At 41.9% G+C, this 13,741-nt stretch overlaps 2 protein-coding genes across 2 annotated transcripts in view; both read right to left on the bottom strand.

Moving 5' to 3' along the window:
- Positions 1-220: 220 nt before the first annotated feature.
- rpf1 (ribosome production factor 1 homolog) lies at positions 221-3,362 on the bottom strand. Its single transcript, XM_037674602.1, has 9 exons — positions 3,038-3,362; positions 2,723-2,779; positions 2,542-2,622; positions 2,374-2,469; positions 2,117-2,270; positions 1,899-1,981; positions 1,345-1,526; positions 1,036-1,162; positions 221-870 (listed from the first exon to the last, which is right to left on the bottom strand). Exons 1-9 carry the CDS (start codon positions 3,260-3,262, stop codon positions 829-831), a joined length of 1,047 nt encoding a protein of 348 aa, XP_037530530.1. The 5' UTR covers positions 3,263-3,362; the 3' UTR covers positions 221-828.
- A 1,308-nt stretch (positions 3,363-4,670) lies between these two features.
- LOC119407777 (deoxyribonuclease-2-beta-like) overlaps positions 4,671-13,741 on the bottom strand; it is a 9,996-nt gene continuing 925 nt past the window's right edge. Inside the window, exons 2-7 of the mRNA XM_037674601.1 lie at positions 7,660-7,754; positions 7,404-7,566; positions 7,233-7,314; positions 6,970-7,128; positions 6,701-6,892; positions 4,671-5,026 (exon numbers count right to left, since the gene is read on the bottom strand). Coding sequence (XP_037530529.1) covers positions 4,671-5,026; positions 6,701-6,892; positions 6,970-7,128; positions 7,233-7,314; positions 7,404-7,566; positions 7,660-7,754 — 1,047 coding nt within the window. The remainder of the gene's footprint in view (positions 5,027-6,700; positions 6,893-6,969; positions 7,129-7,232; positions 7,315-7,403; positions 7,567-7,659; positions 7,755-13,741) is intronic.

Here is a 13,741-nt window from a genome sequence, read left to right as displayed (position 1 = left end):
GAAGCTGTTATCTGACACTTTGATTTATTCATTCACACTATTGACATCAACAATCGTCTCAATTCTGTTTCACACAATTTCACTCATTTAGAAACATGCAAGTCAGAACAGTTGGATTTGACACAAACCTCATATAATCAATGATCAGTGTACATGGAGCCCACTCTGCAATTATGGAATAATCCTCAATTTAATTGTCTTTGACATAAAGGGCATCTGTCAGGTTGTAATACAGTTTATTTGCACAAATATTTAAATTACCGTGAGAAAAACAAAACATGTATGAAGGCTTAACCTCTTAAATCATGTCATGCCGATGGAACATGTAGCCATTTTTACATTGACTGCAACTTTTAGGTCATGTTTCCATTACAGGCTGGTGAGATCAACCTATGATGGTGTTTTCCAGCTGTGAAAATGATACTTTTCTCTTTTCCTGTCTAAACAGAAAACACCAGGATCTGTGTACGGACGTTCGCAGTTGAAGCTTCAATGACTAAAATGGTAGTTTAGTTTTATATTTACCTGTTGGCATGGTAAATCCTGGTATTAGAGCTTCACATTTGTTTTGTATCGCTCATTTACAACTTTCAACCCACTGATACAACTTGGATAAGTTCAGTTAAAACGGTGTTAACTCTGAAGCTCAAGTCAAGCTAAAGGGTGAAGCCATACAAGCTCAAATACTTTTCAGGGAAAACAAATGATCAACAAAAAAAAAATTGTAACATTTATCACAGATCTTAAAACTACGGGCTAGTCAATTCATCCAAGTCCACAAGTAATTGTTTGCCAGATATTAAATAACTTGTCATGAAAAATGTAAAATCAAAGCTGGAACTTCCTCCTGCTGGCATCCATTTCATGGCGCTGCAAACAAACAAAGAAGTTATTATAAGCAAGTAAAGAAGAAAAACACGTTTTTTATAGTTTGAGACTTCTTTTCAAATGCTCTCAAGTAATTTGCATGATTGCCCCACTCGTTCTACAAATAGCCCTATGCAAAAAGACAAAGTGATTTCTCCAGTTACTCACCTTCAGCACCCATTCATACTCTCCATACTTTGAGTCGAAGGTTCCCTTCTGAAGAGATCGGAGTTTGAGAGTGAAGCGGGGTCCCAGCTCCTGAATACCAACTTTCTTCTCATTCTTGAAGATGTACCTGTTCAAAACACCGTAAACATATTTACCTTCTTACAGCAAAAATTTAGATTTTATTTCAACGCCGGCTCTATTTGCCCATATATCGAAATGTAATTTTAGTAATGAACAAACAGAAAACCACTAAACAAACTTAATCAAAAATTAACTGTTACTAAATTAAGCCACAGTTGAAAAGTTCACCTGTGGAATCTGAAAAAGATGAAGTCTCGTTGGTTGTGAAAGGTGGCGACCTGTCGACCCACGAACTGGGGGTTCTGTGGAAAGAGAGCGGCGAACAGCCGGCCGATGGAGTGACCCAGACGGGTTGAGAAATTGTTGAGGATCACCTCTGGATAGTGTTCGGTCGGCTCTTTACCTAGCCTCTGCACAAAACAAAGAGAACGGCATCAAACCTTGGCAAAATATAAAAAACAAAGGATATAAGAATGTTCAGCTTTCCATGTCCTAGAATATACTTGGAAACGTGATTTGTCTACTTTCCAATCTTAAAAAAACCCTCTGCAAATTACATTTTTAATAATGCTGTTAAAATGACAATTGCTGCTAAGCTTAGTTCTTGTTTATCTGCCACTGTAAAGACATAAGATTAGTCAGTAAAGTAACACAAAACAGACCAAATTAAACATCAACTCAATGAAATGGTGAATTGCGAGTACGGGACACTTAATTTTGGGATGGACTTGCATCACTTTGATGTCCAAACGCAGCTGGTGAAATAGAGGAACTGAACTTGCCTTTATCTCTTTGCGTAACCGAACGCTGCTGACTTTGAAGTGCGCAGTTGGCCCATCAGGAAGGTGACAGAGAACCAAGCCATCTTAAAGTGACCGTTAAGGATGATGACATTTTTTCCACGTTGATACAATTTTCCCCAATGTAATAATGTGTCAAAAGAAAACTGCTTCGGTGCAGAGGAGTTTAGTCTCTTTCCTGTGACTGGATGTGAGGATACTGGGAATCGTGCGGTCTTCATTGACAACGATCAGGTAGGTAAAGTCCCTGGCGACACACTGAGGAATGATCCTCTTCAGGGCCAAACCTCTTCTGTAGTAAACGTGGGCGTTTGGGATCACTGTGGCCAGCTGCTTACAGAACCTTGTCGTCCTCTGCAAGACAAATCACCCAACATCCAACGTGTTTTCAATCCAGATTTTTGACACCGATGAACGAAGGGGAATTTTGTTTTGAGGTCGAACAGCAGCCACTCACCCCTCTGGGCCTGTCTGATGTTGTGATGAGCACTTTGGGGTTCGTCAGCCCGTTGAAATACGCAGAAAATTCATCAGTCCCTTCGTCAAACGCAACCTGGACACCAAACAAGAAATATGAACAAACTAATAAAAGTAAAGAGATTATTTCAGCGAGACCAGTCCACACCTCTTCATCGTCTGGGTCAACTGTTGTCTCGTCGAACACTCTCTGGTTTTCTATCGTTTTAGGGACCTCCTTTGGCGGCGCCTAAGTTTGGGACAGAATGAAAGAAAAAAATTGTTGATGATGCAAGCAATGAATTGATATTAAAAGATGAAATAAATGAATGACAACAGAAAAGACTCACCTTGTCACCTAATGCTTCTCTTTCCTTCCTCTTCTTTTTCCTAATTTGCAGCTTTTGCTACAGAAAACAAGATTAACATGATTATAAACTCAAAGACAAGTGCGTTACAACAACAGATCTCTGAGAATAGTTGAAAGTAACTACTAGTATGTTTCTTTCTTTGTTTTTTACTTGTGAAATACTGGCATGAGTTTCGTTATTCTAAGTAAAGAGGGGTGGTTTTAGAAGTTTATTTTAGCTAACAACAGATGAGTGAACTAAATTTATTAATAATGGCAGCTTTGCCTAGCGCAAGGCACAATGTCTTCTGTTTACCTTTCTTTTTTCCTGCTTGAGTTTCATAAACATGAGGTGTCTTCTCTGTTTGTTCTTGACTTCAGCCAAACTGAATGTTGGCGGAAACGTCGTCGTCTCTGACTCGGTCTTCTCCGCTCCGCTGCTCCCTTCTTCTCCATCCTTACTAACATCTTTCATCTTTACTTTTTTGTTCTTTATTTTACCTTCGCCTCCCTGACTCACGGGAACTTCTGTAAAATCCATTTTGGATTGTTTCTCACGTGCGGAACAGACTTTCCGGACAAGCGCGTTCACTTCCGGTGACAGGGGGTGAGTAGTTACAAGATCAGTGAATACGTGCGCCCCCTCGTGGCGAGGAGACAAATAGCAGCTCAAATGCTGAATGGAACTGAACAGATCAAATTAAATTATACATTAAATGAAAATTTGACTTCAACACATCACACTATAATTGCTTTGTCTTTAATCCAGTTCTATGCAGAATGTTGATTTAATTCCAAATTGTTCAGGTCTCTCTTGTAAGTGAGTCCTCGAGGCTCAATGAGACTAACCTGCATAAATAAAGGTTGAATGAAAAAAATAGTACAGTAAGTGGAAAAGCTGGGACTTTAGAAGAATAATTTGCAAAAAGCGAATAAAGTTAAGTTAGGTCCTCTGGACAGATTAAAATAATAATAAAAAAAAAAAAACTTGTTGAAACATTTCATCTTTGTCAGTCTGAGTGTCTGCAATAAACTCAGTCTTATAAAAAGGCACTTCTCATATTGGATCAACTAGTTTGCTGACATCCAAAAGCTGTTCACTTGATAAAGGAGGACTATCCGCCAAACGACTGATTATTACTCTGATGGCCGCTTGCTATTCACAGATATTAAACAGGGACACGGAGGCCTCTGTCCCTGTTTAATGATGGACAGTTTCTCTTCACAAAGATGCCTTTCTTTACTCCTCTCTCAAACCAACGTTCCTCTCTATCAAGGATGTGAACATCTTCATCTCTGAAAGAGTGACCACTGATCTGGAGATGAGTGTAAGCTGCAGCATCTTGGCCTGATGATGTTGCTCTTCTGTGCTGGTCCATCCTTTTGGCCAGTGGCTGTTTAGTTTCCCTGATGTAAGACTGATCACAGCCCTCCTGACACTGAACAGCATACACAATAATACTCTATTTGTGTCAGGGGACTGAATGGACTGATGGACTTTGCAAAAATGTAATATTAGGTTGCATGCGACAAAAAAAATTCATGTAATTAAAGTTGCTTGGGTTGTATAGAGAAATCTAACTAATAGGACACTGCATTTGTAGCTAGACATTAAGTGGCCTGAGAATGTGTGTGCATTTGCCTCTGAAGGTACTTTTGTTTTTGTCTTTTGAAATTATATGGCTGAAATTTTAGGACTCAATTAATTGTTAGGGCATAAACACAAGGACCCTGCAAAAACCAGTCACTGCTAAAAGACAATGTTTAACAAAAAACAACACATAAACTTTTCATATGTGGTTTAACAACACAAAACATACTTTTATTTAAATTGGAATAAAATAGCTTCGCTTTGCATGAATAGATCTGTTTGTAAAATAGAATTGAATTAAAAGTTATTAAAACAACAAAAATAAAAAAAAACAGTTTTTTTTGTGAGAATTGTAGTTTTACAGTTCTCTTTCAGAATTAGACTGTTTACATGGTTCATACTGAAAGATTAATGCTCTAAAGACCCTCCCAACCACAGGGTCAGCAGTGCAGATAGCTCCTCCACCTCTGTCCATCTGACTCCTCTCTCTGTTCATATCAGCGATGCAGGTCAAGCTGCCATCTGAAGTCACACACCACTTTGAGTGATCTTGTGTGTCACTGAAGGGCTTCCTCCTCGGCAGCTTCACTTCCTTCACGTTGTAGATGTGAGCAGTGGAGCTGCAGTTCGAGGCGAGAGGTTCACGCAGTTTCCCCCAGCCTTTTACAAATAAATCCTCTGAAACGTAGTCTGCAATGAGGCTCGAGTAAAGATCTACAGTATTAAAACAATGGGGGGAAATGATCACTGTTAAGTTTTAACTGATGCCAGCATTTGTCTTAAAAGTTTAGGACATTTATTGTGTTGCATGTCTTCGTTTTTTTTAAACAAAACTGAAACCATTTGAAGATATAGAAAACTAATTGCAGTCATTTTTAAGCAAAACACATTTTTTATCTACTGAACTTTAAAATATAATTTGCTCAACTTCCTGTGTGTATTATCATCACCAAAAAACAAAATTGAAAAATGCACCTATGTTTTCAGTCTGAAATGCATCCAGGTCTGTTTTAAATATGTGAAATAAATGTCAGCAACCATCTTGTTTTGTGGATTGGAGAGATTTTGAGAGGAAGACCCCAACGAGTCTGCGTAGAACTCTCTGTCTGACTGCAGGGTTTTGAACACTGGTGTTCCACAGAGTTGTGTGCTAACACCACTTTTATTCTCTTTTTACATACATGATTTGTGACATGACAACAAAGACTTCACATTAATTAAGTATGCTGATGATATGGCCCTAGTTGCTGGTCTGATAGACACCAATAATAGCCCCTCCTTCTCCCAGCTCATAGGTCAGCTCTCTGCCTGGTTTGATGTTAGTTTTCTGGACCTTAATGTCAGTAAAGCTGAGGAACTTTGTCTGGGAGGTAGATGGGGAGCAGCCACCAGACCTTATGTTAAAAAAAGGGCAGGAAGTAGAGAAGGTGACTGAAGTTAAGTACCCCGGAACAATAACTGACACCAAGTTGACCTTTCAGCCCAACACTGACTGTGTTTACAAAAAGTCAAGACAGTATTTCCACCTTGTATATAAGCTAAGGAGCTTCAGTGTTAGCAAAAAATACCTTGCAATTGGTGTACAGGTCACTGGTTGAAAGTGTTTCCTTTAATATTGTCTCATGTTATGGAAACCTCCTAGTCAGAGACAGGAACAAGCTGTCCAGTGTGGTCAAACTAGGTAGTAAAGTCATTGGTCATCAACCAATGAAACTTCCAGACCTGTACAGTCAGGTGCTGGAAATAAAAGGCAATCCAGCTTTACATTGACTCAACTCATTCACTACAACCTTTATTCAGGTTGGTACCATCTGACAGAAGACAGGTAGTTCCTCTAGTAAAGAAAAATGGGCACAAAAAGTCATTTGTTCCCTCTTCTGTTAGTGTCCTTAATAGGGTCCTATTTTAACGTAGCCTCACATGACAAACCATTGTCTGTTAAGATGTTTTTATGCTTTTAATTTATCATGTATTTTAGAATTAGATTTATTGGGTTAAAGTTTTATGGCATTTTTAACTCGTGTTGTTTTGTGTGTATGAGCCAGATGTCAAAGATAAAGCTCCATCTTATGGAATATTATGGACAATAAAGTTATATAGATTGACTGATAGATGGATTTTAGCATCTGCATCTTTCTACTGCACAAGGCTGTAGTAAAAACAGAACTTGGTACCATCATGTCTTCCTGAAAATTCCCAGAATGTCATTTACACAGCATCTATATTATGCCACATGACTGTATAGATCCCAAAGAAAGTAACAACACTGAAAACATTGTCTGGGCATTATTAAAAAAAGAGCGGGGCGGTAAATAATAAGTAAATATCACACTTTTCACATTTGATACTCAAATCCAACAACAGGGGGTTTTAATTGCCAGCACTCACCATTTTTAAAGCGTCCATATTTTGCAAAACTGGTGAAACTACGGCCCATCATGGAGGTCAGTGTGGTCACGCTGGACCAGGGTGCTTTTCTTGGAAGGCAGCTTCTCTGTGCGACACACCGCAGCTCCTCATGAAAAGTTGTAGGTACCACAGAGTCGTATGAATAAGCATGGATGTACTTGAGCTGCACTCCTGAGAGTTCAAACGAAATATTTCAACACAGTAAATAAAACATCAAAGTTGGTCCAAATATAAAGGTTTTAACCTACCTATTGCTTTAAACTGTGCGTAGGGAAAGTTAACACAAATAAACGTTTGAGCGTTTGAATTTCCATTCTTTGGCCAGAAGTCTTTGTTGCGATATGTTGGAAATTTGGGTGTGCTGTGAGAAAGCCAAAGGCCATGTTGTCGATCCAACATTACAACCCCTTAAGAACATAAAATAATGTCAAAGAGTCACGAAACAGCTTATCGCTGGATGTTTTAGACATTTTTAGATATTTAGTTTTAGACATTAATCAGCAGCACCCACCTTTGCTGTGGCCAAATGACGAAGGAGCAGCATAAGGATCTGGAGGTTGATCGTTGTAGAGCATGTAACCAAAGCCTTCAGTCTTACAATAAAAAGACAATAAATGATGAATGTACATCAGCCTGTAAAGTGGTACCATCATTAAAAGTTTCTGATTGTGTGGGATGTTACCTTTCTGTCATAGAAATCAAGAAGAGGTTTTAGTGTGTTCCCCAAAGAGCCACTTCTGCTGTTGATTTCCTTCTGGCTGAGTTGCCACCCATTCGTGCTCTCATCCATGTACAAATACAACAAACCGGCATTGTTCACGTTGGGCAGCTTGTATAAAATAAACCTGACGGGCCGACATCAACACACATTTTAGCATTTATTCAGCTTCAACCGAAAGTGAGTGAAAATAAAAATGGAGGCAGATAAAATCACCAACCAGTCAACCTCCTCGTCTTCGTCATTTCTGCATTTCACTTCGCAATAACAAAAGTGAAACAAGATGCCAACACTGAAGAGGAGCCCTATCGACGTCTGAAACGTACACAACCACATGATTTTAATTATTTACTTGTAGTTAGACAGGTGGCACGTTGACACAGTTGGTTTCATTTACAGGAGAAACATGTAAAGAATCACAGAAAGAAGAGGCAGACAATCTTTTTGATAAGCTCATATAACTCGGACAATGTGCTACTTGTTGAGACAAACATTGGATCTTAAACCTAAAGTTAAACCATCAAGTTTTAAGAAAACAAACAAAGGTTTTTATGTCAAGACTAGAAGTAATCTCATTTGTATCAGAGTACCACTGGCTGCAGCTCTCCTCTCCAAGATGGCCTCTAATTACCACAAACTGTCGGCCATCTACCTGATGAGATCCTGCACTATATAAGGCTGCAGTTGAGTGCTACTCTTCACTGGAGCCTTATGCATTTATGGTATTTATGCCTCTGGCCAGTATTACTAAGAAATATTAAGATACTTACCTTGTCTTTTGTGCATGCAGTTATCCTGCTTCCTTGGGTCCTGTCCAGTCCTGGTTCTCCTTCGGTCCGGTTCCTCGTGCCTTGCCCTCCTGCAAATTGCCTGCCTTGCCTGGTTCCCCATCTATGGAGCTGTTTCTGGATAAACTCTGTGCCTCACCACCACGTCCAGACCTGTAAGAGAAAAACCATCCGGATCAATATCAACATTCAGTTCCCTCATTAACAACCCACTTGACCTTATCCTTCCTCCCCAGGGGCTCCAGGAGATCTTCTGTATATATTCTCACTGTAAATAATAAACACTGTTCACTTTTCTACTCCCGAGTCTTGTCTCGTTCAGGGTCTCCTATCAATCTGGGTTCCTTGAGTCAGAACAGAAATGCTCCAGCCAAAAAGACCCAGAACGAGACCAGGAGCTCCATTTGACCTCCCAGGACAAACGCATCGCCAAATTAGAGGAAATGTTGCAACGAATCATAGCAGCAAGCTACATGCAGGAACTAGGAGGTATGTTTTTTTTTTTTTTTTTTATTAACCAGAGACTCTCACCATCTCCTCCTACAGTTCCCACCATTCCACGGACACCAAGTTCCTCTAGAACGACTCCTGAATCAAATACCACCACTCAGCAGGTAAGCATAAAACCTTCTGAATTGTTTTCTGGAGATCCTGACCATTGTGGAGGTTTCCTCCTCCAATGTAAGCTTGCATTCAGTGGGGCTCCTCAACTCTACACCTCGAATATTACAAAAATCACTTCACCAACCAGTTAAAAGGTAACACACTCTGGTGGGCTAATTAATTTCTGCAATCTCATTATTCAGACTCTGTGTCATACGAACTTTTCATAAAGGAGTTTCGTCTAATTTTTGACCTGGGATTACAGTAGTCCCTTGTTTATCGCGGGAGTTCTGTACCACACACACACGCACACACACACACGCACGCACGCACGCACGCACACACACACACACACATGCGCGTGTGCAATATAAGTGAAAAACAACAAAGTAGGGATACAGTAGTCCAAGTTCAGGTTCAAGTACAGTAAACTTTGTTGTGATGTGACAGGCTGCAATCACACTTACTCATCACCTGTTACTCCCAATCTCCCTCCTTGTGTAAATAAACAATTTAAATTTAAATACTGTAATATTTTAAATAAACAATCCATGCAGCATGGATTGTTTATTTAAAAATATTACAGTATTTAAATTTAAATTGAGAAGTGCAGCAGGACATCAAAGGGCGCAGCTCTGCAGCACGAGCAGAAATATACTTCTTGATCAATTACACTGTAACAACTGAACACAGAAGTTCTAAAATAATAAAAAACAACTTTTAACACTTTTATATTTTGTGATTATGATGATTTTATGATGTGGCATACTTTGAATTTTAAGTTGGAAGACAAAATTTGATTGGTGCAATTGGACAGCAAAGGGTTAACCCTTCACGAAGCTGCTGCAGCCGGAGAAGAAATGCAGGAGGGAGCTTCCCCCTGCACTTGTGGGCTGTACACAGGTGCTCAATTTTTAAAATTTAAAATTATTACATGAATTGGGAACTCGGGTGAGTGCAGGGATGGAGCAACAAATGCTTAAAGCACTGTTTACGCTCCGCCATTTCTAGCCACTCTAAAGCCCCCAGTATACTCCTGCGTACGTCTGTTCATGCGTACGCACGCGTGTACTGTACGCAGAGGGTTCAGACTTCATACTCGAGCATTCACCCTGAGCGGCTGCAGTCAGCTCCAAAGACAAGGGGCGTTTACCTTCGGGACAAATTGAGGTAGCTGATTGGTCATTTGCTGACACGCCTACTGGATTGATTGACAGGTCATAAAAACAAAAAAGCGCTGGCAGCCTCAGCCACAGCTGTGTTCTGTGTTTATATGTTAATAAAAAGATCTAAAAAACAAACAAACAAAAAAAACAAAACATGGAGCACTGGCTCTGCAGCCCACACATCAGACCAGCCCACCAGGAAATCTCCAGACCCTCCCGCAGTCATGCTGGACCTGAGTTTAATTCGCTCGTGACAAATTCCTTCATTTCTCACCATTTCAGTCATGGCATCAACGGAGGAGGAAGAGATCACTTGCCTCTTGGCAAAAAAAAGCAAAATAAAAGGCCAGATCAGGGATGAAGAAGGAGAATTTAATAAATTGGTGTCACATAAAAACAGTCCGTTGCCAGGCAGTTTATTGTGCGACACCGCGTACGCGGTCGTAAAAATTGAGCTTTGCGTGGACATGCCCTGGGGGGTACACTCGTACCTCCGCGTACATACGTACGTACCTCCGCGTATAGATGTACGCGGGAGTATACTGGGGGCTTAAGTGTGACCCTCCTAAAGAAGAGGTTGATGTTACTACTATTCCCTCAATTTACCACGATCTTGCCCCTGTTTTTAGTAAACAGAGCTTTATTTCTACCTCCCCACAGCACGTACGACTGCACTATTGATTTTCTCCCTGTCTCCTCCTTACCTGCTTTTCGACTGAACAACCTCTCAGGTCCCAAAAGGGACTCCATGAAAAAATATGAGTCTCAACTCAGGCCCTTCACCTCTCCTGTAGGGGCAGGATTTTTCTTTGCAATCAAAAAGGATAAAACCCTTCGGCCGTGTATTGATTGCAGAGGATTGAACAATATCCATCCATCCATCCATTTTCTTCCGCTTATTTGGAGTTGGGTCGTGGGGATAGCAGCCTAAGTAGGGAGGCCCAGACTTCCCTCTCCCCAGCCACTTGGGCCAGCTCTTCCAGGGGAATCCCAAGGCGTTTCCAGGCCCACCGAGAAACAGTCCCTCCAGAGTGTCCTGGGTCTTCCTCTGGGTCTCCTCCAGGTGGGACGTATCCGGGACACCTCACCAGGAGGCATCCTAACCAGATGCCCAAGCCACCTCAACTGGCTTCTTTCGACGTGGAGAAGCAGAAGTTCTATCTGAAACCCTCCCAGATGACAGAGCTTCTCACCCTATCTCTAAGGGAGTGAAAAAATAGCTTTCAGAACAACACTCAGACACATTATCTGGTTATGCCATTTGACTTAACTAACACCCCTGCATGTTTCCAGGCCCTAGTCAATGATATGTTGAGAAACTTTATTGGAGATTTTGTATTTGTGTACTTGGATGAATCCTCATTTACTCACACAATGAGGCTGAATACACCAGACAAGTCAAGACTGTACTACAAAGACTTTATGAGAACCAGCTATTTGCAAAAGATGAAAAGTGCAAATTTCATACAATATCTGTCTCCTTCCTAGGTTTTATATTCAAGGGAGGACATTACAGGAATGACCCAGAAAAAAAAAACAAGGCAGTGGTGGAGTGGCGTGTCCCAGAGACCAGGAAGCAGTTGCAAGGCTTTCTAGGTTTTGCAATCTTTTACAGACTCTTCATAAAGGACTACAGCCATGTTGCTTCACCCCTGTCCCAACTCACATCCACTACAAGGACTTTCAAATGAACCTCTGAAGCAGACTCTGCTTTTAGTAACCTTGAAATACTTTTATCTTTTACCCCAATTCTTTGTCATCCTTACTCCAAGCACCAATTCATCCTAGAGGTGGATGCCTCAGACACTGGGGTAGGGGCCATACTGTCTCAAAGGTCTCCCTCTGACAATACGGTCCATCCATGTGCCTTTTTCTCCCGACATTTATCCCAGCCTGAGAAAAACTATGATGTGAACAACCAAGAACTGTTGGCAGTTAAATTGGCTTTGGAAGAGTGGCATCATTAGCCTGGTCCTACCACCTGGGCCATCGAAAAAGAGGTTTCTGAAGCCCAAAAGGATTAACCTGACCTAGGCACAGGACTCCACCGGAACCCTCTTCGTCCCATCTTCCTTGAGACCCAAGGTATTGGACTGGCTTCGCACAAACAAACTGTCATGTCACCCTGTTACCTCTCGTATGCTTACCCTAGCAAGGACACACTTGTGGTGGCCTACTATCAACCCAGATGTGAAGGCTTTTGTCACAGCCTGCTCTACATGTGCCAGGAACAAAATGGGCAACAAACCACCCGCTGGGCTCCTGCAACCCCTGCATACACCCAAGCCGTCCCTGATCCCACATCTCGGTGGATTTCGTCACCGGTCTACTTCCCTCAGAAGGTAACACCGCCATTCTAATAGTCATTGACATGTTTTCAAAAGCAACCCATTTCAGTCCTCTGCCCAAGCTTCCTTCTGCCTTCAAGACTGCTCATCCGCTTGTCCAACACGTCTTCAGGATCCACGGCATCCCCACCAATGTAGTCACCGTGGACCACAATTTATCTCTCAAGTGTGGCGTTGTTTTTACAAAACTCTGGCGGCTTCTACAAGTCTCACCTCAGGGTACCACCGCTCATCTGCTCCTTCATACCAGGTGGGCTAAAAAGAATGGCTCTCTACCAGTGACATTCACATAAAAGACACAGCCAGCAAGATGGCACCCCATTTCATATGCCACTTTCCCATCACCAAAATTGTCAACCCCTCTGCAGTAAGACTCTAGCTCCAGAGCTCCATGAGGATTCACCCCACCTTCCATGTTTCCCAGGTCAAGCCCATCTCTGAGAGCCCCTTATGCACTCCAACCTACCTCCCTCCACCCACCCGGATGATCGACAACCACCCGGCTTTCACCATGAGGACCATTCTGGATGTGCGTCGCTGAGGACGAGGCTACCACTACCTAGCTGACTGGGAGGGCTACGGACCTGAAGAAAGATCATGGAGTCCTTGCTCCTTCGTCTTGGACCCAAGCTTGATCACTGCCGTCTTCAAGGCCCACCCCGAGAAGTGCCTCAGGTCGCCTGAGGGCGATTCTTCGGGGGTAATGTAAGCGTACCACTGGCTGCAGCTCTCTTCTCCAAGACGGCTGCTAATTACCACTAGCTGTCTGCCATCTACCTGATGAGATCCTGTACTATATAAGGCTGCAGTTGAGTGCTACTCTTCACTGGAGCCTTATGCATTCATGGTATTTATGCCTCTGACCAGTATTACTAAGAAATATTAAGATATTTACCTTGTCTTTTGTGTCTGCAGTTATCATGCCTCCTTGGGTCCTGTCCAGTCCTGGTTCTCCTTTGGTCCAGTTCCTCATTCCTTGCCCTCCTGCCACTTGCCTGCCTTCCCTACTTTGCCTGCCCTGCCTGGTTCCCCAACTATGGAGCTGTTTCTGGATAAACTCTGTGCCTCACCACCACGTCCAGACCTGTAAGAGAAAACCAACCGGATCAATATCAACATTCAGTTCCCTCATCAACGACTCACCTGACCTTATCCTTCCTCTCCAGGAGCTCCAGGAGATGTTCTGTACATATTATCACTGTAGATAATAAACATTGTTTACTTTTCTACTCTTGAGTCTTGTCTCGTTCTGGGTCTCGTACTATTCTGGGTTCCTCAAGTCATAATAATCACCTGCCATCATATGATCTATTTACGTATTTTTGGACATATTCAGATGCATGGTAAAATCTTATCACATCAGTCAGAAGTCAAACCCTTCTGCAGTCACTCCCCTG

Source organism: Nematolebias whitei, chromosome 3 (assembly GCF_014905685.2).
Source record: "Nematolebias whitei isolate Nwh7 chromosome 3, NemWhi1, whole genome shotgun sequence".
Taxonomy (NCBI): domain Eukaryota; kingdom Metazoa; phylum Chordata; class Actinopteri; order Cyprinodontiformes; family Rivulidae; genus Nematolebias; species Nematolebias whitei.
Note: the sequence above shows the minus strand (reverse complement) of the source record. Positions and strands in the feature narration are given on the sequence as shown.

Coding starts and splice junctions, on each gene's coding strand:
- rpf1 (XM_037674602.1), bottom strand. CDS start 3,262: ATGGATTTTACAGAAGTTCCCGTGAGTCAGGGAGGCGAAGGTAAAATA. Junction 2,780..3,037: donor TCAAGCAGGAAAAAAGAAAG/GTAAACAGAAGA, acceptor TGTTTTCTGTAG/CAAAAGCTGCAAATTAGGAA. Junction 2,470..2,541: donor TTGACCCAGACGATGAAGAG/GTGTGGACTGGT, acceptor TTTGGTGTCCAG/GTTGCGTTTGACGAAGGGAC.